At 38.5% G+C, this 6,309-nt stretch overlaps 1 protein-coding gene across 1 annotated transcript in view; it reads right to left on the bottom strand.

Annotated features, from left to right (window-relative positions):
• Positions 1–255: 255 nt before the first annotated feature.
• The window catches only part of ZNF366 (zinc finger protein 366), a 55,252-nt gene continuing 49,198 nt past the window's right edge, over positions 256–6,309 (bottom strand). The window contains 1 exon segment of the mRNA XM_080372239.1: positions 256–5,337. Coding sequence (XP_080228365.1) covers positions 4,805–5,337 — 533 coding nt within the window. The 3' untranslated portion in view covers positions 256–4,804.

Genomic DNA, 6,309 nt, shown 5'->3' with positions numbered 1-6,309 from the left:
CATAACCATTCCAGAGCATTCTTTATGTCATCGCTACAGTCTGTTACAACGAAGCGATGTCTCTACCTCAGATGACCTGGCAGCATTTCTGCCCTTGTCTTCTAACTAGACCTCCATCATTGATTTAGGCTTCCCTTTACAAGGATCACTCTTCATTGGTGCTGAGTGAAGTATGGTCTTGCCAGACCAGCCCCACGCATTTAGTATGTCAAATAGCTAGAGTACCAAGAACTCCAGATCCATTTCAATGCAAAGTACAGCAGTTTCTCCAGTACATGTTTATTTGCTTAAATTAATACAATACATCATACATGCTTTTACTATTGAGATAGAAAGTCAGAAACTAAATCTTCACAGATAGTTGGCCGGTTTTTTGAGTTGGGTCTTTAGATAGGAACCCAGCATTCTATGTTAAATAAATATACACCACAGTATTTGCAAAATCTATTAGGAGTACAAAATGTTAGCTCTGTTACATCTTGTTCAGCTGAGCAGACATTACTTATTTGCAAAACTATTAATAATTATTAAAAACTCCTTGGAATAATAAATATAGTACTTATATTACTTCTTAACTGTACACTCACAACAGCGGAGTCCAGCAGCACCATAAGAAGACAGAAATTTGAGAATAGCTAGTGGACAAACACAGAGTTGTGAAAAGATGGGTATAGTAGCATTACTTGGTCTTCGCAGTAGCTCGTTTTATAGGACAAAGCACAGAACTTCTATTATAATATTATCACGAAGTGTTTTATCCTTTGAGTTGCTGAACACAGAGCACCTGTCTTTGCCTTCACTGACTGGAGGCTGCCTGGCAGCCAGAACTCAAGTTTACTAGGAGTCAGCTGAGTCCTGGTGGCCGTTCAAAACAGCTTGTTCCAGGGTGACCTACAACTTCACTTTCTCAGTAAATGTGTTGTCTTTCTTTACCTTCAGATTTTACAAACCCAGATTTTGACATTTCATCCACCTACTCTGTTCTTTACAGTGTCTTCTAGAATTCTCCCTGCTGCCCTTAACAGCAGAAAAGCCTCGAATTTAACAAACCACTTGCCTTCACTTGCTTAGACTCATAGTGTGGCCAATTTATCTTTCTTCAGCACAGCTTCTTGAAGTATCTCATTTTGTATGAGTTTGAAAAACACCTGAGTTATGTGAGTTTGTGGCCACTCTACTTTGCTCTGATGCTTTGCAGGAGGGTGAAGTTAGGCTTCATATAGTAATGCAGGGAAATGGTATGGATGTGATTTAATATACAAGTGGTGGAGGCTGGGCTTTACTTTCATGTGTTACCATGAGCTGAAAACCCAAATAGCAGAGAAGAGTCAGATAAATACTTTTTTTTTTTTCCCACAACATAGCAAGAAGAAGGTAGATAGATTAGGAAGGAGGAAAAAGAGAAAATATATCCCCTAAGGTCCTGGACATAAGCAATGTCTCTACAGGACTTCTGAGCCTCTATTGAAAGCAAAACAAGGAAGCTAATCCCTCGAAAATTAGAGATGGGAAATAACTTTATTATGAGAGCAAATTACTATACAGCATTTTCAAAGCTATTAAAAACCAAAGGCTGTTACTGTCTGTTCCCAAAATGGTGCCAATGTAAATACGTTTGAAAAGCAAAGTGTTTCACAATGATGGCTGTTACTTCACTTTTAATTTGTCCCTTGGGGCCTCTTTGTAACAAATGTCTTAGACCCAGCTGCATTATGCTCTGCAATACAGAGGACTATCATCTCCTAATGTCTTTGCATGGGTCACTTGGCACTGTCTTCTTATCTCGGTAATAGTTTTGTTTGCAATTCCTCTGACCAGTGACATAGGGTTTTAGATGAGCTCTTTACTGTTCTAACATGAATTAGTCTTGGGTGTTTGTGAATTAACTTAGTATGACTATGTGACTGGGTACAGTCTCAAGGCTGCTTTGTAATGGAATATTCTCTGCTTCCTAGGAAGAACGTAAGGAAAGGGATTCACATTAATATTACTCCCAAATAGCATTGCCGTTCAGGGACCTCTACTCCTTTCAGCCTGGCTGTATGTGTTTGGCAGTTGCTTTTGCTCCAGCGAGAAGTGGGATTGTAGAAGTGGGTAACTTGGCTGCAGTGACAGTGCCATTGAAAGTGTTTGGGTTAAGCATTGAAGCAACCCAGAACTGTTTGCAGTGATTCCCTTTCCTAAGGACACATCTGGCACTTTCCCTTACAAGTTCTTTAAGGGAACTCTGGACTGCATGGTTCCAGTAGACATAATTTTTGTGGTTACAATGTTATCTACTGGCAGCAGAGCCCTGCTGAAAGTATCTCCTTTGTTCCATTTGCCTGGAGTGCTGTTGATACGTAATCATTTGTCTCTTTCTTGATAAGGATTGCCTAGCTGTTCCATAACACTCTCCAATGCAATGGAAGGGCTGCATGCCTTTCTGCTTTACCCACCACAGAAGTGAAGACACTTGCTTAATTCAACTAATCTGCATGATCAGCATTCTAGAAATTGCAACCAGATTCCTGATTCTTTGCTTATTCACCTTGTCATAGGAACTAATATGGCTGCAAAGGTGGAGTGGACTGATCTTGAATCATGCACAGCTGGAAACTACACCACCTTGAGAAAGACATTTCTTAGAGTCAATAGCTCCCAGCCCTTGGCTGTATACATTCTCAGATTGGAGCTTTTGTCTGGCAGAGACATGATATTGCCAAGAAGGTAACCAAAGGACTTGTTGCCATCTCTGAGAGACAATCTCCTAGACCATGCTGGATTTCTACCTAATCATTTCCCCTCTAGTTTAATAAAGAATGCAGTTACACACATCACTAAAAATATCACTAAACATTTTACGATTCTTCTGCTTGATCACAGTAACTTCCTTGAAAGAAAGATGTCTGCTTTTTTAAGAGGACTTACCTTGCAGTGGAAGCAAGGAAGTTGAATGTATATAAGACAGTTCATCATTGAAATAACACGCTATGTACCTCTGAAATACACCTCATTTTGAAAGACATCATTAGTTCTAGGTCTCAAGTGACCTACATTCTACTTCAATTCAATATCCCCATTTTATTTTAAAAAATTATGTACATTAGCTGTAGAGTTAATTACATTTTGAATAGTCACCTTTATGTTACAGCTTCTTTTATCAACCACTTTTTCTGTTCTTCGTTCAGAATCTTTACTATGCTGTGTTTGAGCCCTGAAAAATGAAACTACCTTCTGCAACCTCAGACTACACAAACACAGTTTTATATGCTGAGTAAGGGCTGCTGCCCTATGAATGGTGATTAACTGGTAGGTGTGAGAATCATTAGCCCTGTGAGTGGTTTCTTAAAATGAGAGAGGGCTGCAGCTACATGACTCTAGCCTTAGCAAGCCATAAGTATATGACTATATTTAATTATAACTTGCTATATATCGAGCAAGGCATTTCAAATCAAGGACTTGACAGGTAAGTGAAGAAGGTAGCAATATTTGGAAAAGATGTACCATATATATGGATTTTAACCTTTTGAACTGGGATGTCAGAATGACATAAGACTAATTAAATGAATGATTTAAACTTTACTTCCTTATAAGCAATAGGATGGTGTGGGGCTGTTTGTCACCTATCTGGAAGACACAAGCATCAAGATGCCGGTGAGTTATTCATGCAATTAATGGAATGTGTTTTCAGCATCTTTGTTATGAACATGCAATTGTATGGGAATCAGAGGATGAAATGTTGAGAATGACTCAGTAAAAACAGCATGTTTTACTGGAGCTTACTGGTCAAGCCATGATGATAAGAGAAAAATTGTGACTCTGAAAAGAGGAAATCCAAAACCAGTTTTCCTCTGTGAGGCACTGCTTGCCCTGTAAGGGCTGATTTTTGGCATACCTTCTAAAACAGTCTGATCAGACTTGTGTATTTAAAAATCATCCTTGCTAGCCAAGATAAACTGAAGAGATAAATGGTAAAATTGCATCATTTTCTCAATGAATTACTCATGTTGCTCTATGTGTAACTACAGCAAGCCTTGCAAATGCTACATGCTGCTGCTGCTTATCAGTTGTCTGAGTAGACAGTAGAACAAAACATCAACACAGCCCATGCTATTTTACTTTAAGAATTGCTGAATATTCCCTCACTGACTGATATATAGCAAAGCACAAACATCCCTTGTGCCAGAGGAAAAGCTTCTGTGACTGTAATAAATTCCAGCCCTTTCAAAGCCTTACAGAGCTGCGCTCCACTATCTCACAAAACATTAGTATTTCTTCTTAATTTGTTTCCCATTTCTCATTTTAAGTGGTTGAATTAACAGTCACTTCAGCAAATGAAAGTATTTGGACTGTGTTAGTTCATTCACTCTTAGAACTTTCATGCACATGATGTTTAACAGTACTCTTGTTTATACTTTGAAATTCTTAGTATTTTCAGAGTTTTTGAGACATATAGTTAGAAGTGTTCATATATATTTAGTCAGATAATAAATCAAACACTAAAGTATGCTGCTTGTTGATAACTAGAAAATTGCATATAAGTCTCTACCACCCCAGATAAAGGAAAATAAACTTCTGTACCCACCCCATTGTCTACATCAAATGGATAAGTATAAAAATGTTATTGTTCAATATCTATTGCATTTCTTGGTGACCTTGAACTGCTTTATTTTTTCAATGTACGTGTTCTACCTGAAATTATTTTTATTAATTTGGCTTTCTTATTTCTAAAGACTACTACAAACTTCCAGGCTTTGGTAAATTGTAGTTCCTGTTAAAAGCTATCTGGTTGCAATTTTCCAGCTGTTTTAAAATGTCCATTTTAAATGCCTATAAGCATTGTTTGTTTTTCCATTTTTCTTTCCAGCAATTCTTTCAAACTCTTGTTCCTGTGCTTGAAATACAAGTAATCAGAGAGAGAGTGGCCAAGCCTGGCCTTTTCAAAGGCTCTAAAGCTGAGGTGTTCTTTGTTGTTTGCAAGGTCTCTCTCTCCTTGGCTCTCCTGTTTGTCTGAATTTTCTATTCTCTTCTCCAGTCCTTCCTCACTTAGCACTTCCTTCTCATTGCAGTAGGACTCTCTGAAGTCCTTCATCATGCACTCACGTTTGCCAGACAGATCTTGAGCCACATACAGCTTGTTGTCATCATGGTGGTACGTGGTGGGGCTGTACTGCTCTGCCTCATAGCAGTTGTCTTCCTCTTCTTCCTGGCCCAAGTTGCCCTTGGCACTCTCACCATCCAAATGAAATGAGATTGTCTTCCCTTGGCTTTTCTGGGAAAGATCAAAGGGCTCTTCCTGTTCCAAGCTTCTCAAGACATTTGTCTGTGACAGAGCAATCCTTCCTCTTCCAAAACCTTGTAGTGTTTTGAAGGAAGGAGAAAAGGAATGATTTATATATAAGAAACTTCATTACATGATACATGGTTGAAAAACAAAATGTGAGGTGGTCTTCTGTTTCATACTTCAGCTTTGTGTTCTACCCTGCAATTGCCAAGTACTCTACTGTTTACATCTCAGGGCATCTCCTTTCAGATGCTGTTAGAAGAAGTACTTTACAGCCAGCTCAGGGCACACAAAATATTGGCTTGTACATGCCAGACACTTGATGAGGGAGCTAGGAATAAAACTGAAGTAGCCTGGCCTCTTGTAAACTATTTTTGCTAGTGAACCTACCCACTTCCTCATTACTATTTTTTTTTTTTAATGAAAACTTTGATCTAAAGCATCACAGGCCATAATCAAAGTCCCAGGTTTTGTACTTTTTTTTTTTTTCCAGAGGAATGGAAGAGATTAAAAACATGTTAATGTGTTTGTTCTTTGGACACTCTGGTTCAAAGTTACTACTTTAAAAATGAAAAAAACAATCAACTCTCAGCAGTCTACAGCCTCCACTCTCCTTAATTTTTCCTCTTTAATCCACCAAGAAGCCACTTACACCACTGAAAAGCTCTATGGACTACATAGTGCTTCAGCACAAGGAAATCATTATAAACAAGTGATGATTTTGAGCAGTGCAGTGTAAGTCTGAGTGTAATTCTGGACATGTTTTATCTTAATATTTGTCAGAGTGCCTCCTTTCTTACTGGAAATCCAGAGGTTAGGCAGGAGGCATCCGTGGACACAAATACTGTCTGAGCATCGGGATGCACCAAAGATAATTCAGATGCTGCAGGCATAGTCCATCTTAAATTAAAAGAATAGTGACATTACTTGGATGAGGATTTCACCCAATTGCAAATAACTACAAAAGCAACTATTTGGCTTTCTTTGGTTTGGTTTGGTTTTTTTCTTTCAGTAATTGAATCCAGTTTCTGCAGCATCTATGC

Source organism: Falco punctatus (assembly GCF_963210335.1).
Source record: "Falco punctatus genome assembly, chromosome: Z".
NCBI lineage: Eukaryota > Metazoa > Chordata > Aves > Falconiformes > Falconidae > Falco > Falco punctatus.
This window is presented reverse-complemented; position numbering and strand designations above follow the sequence as displayed.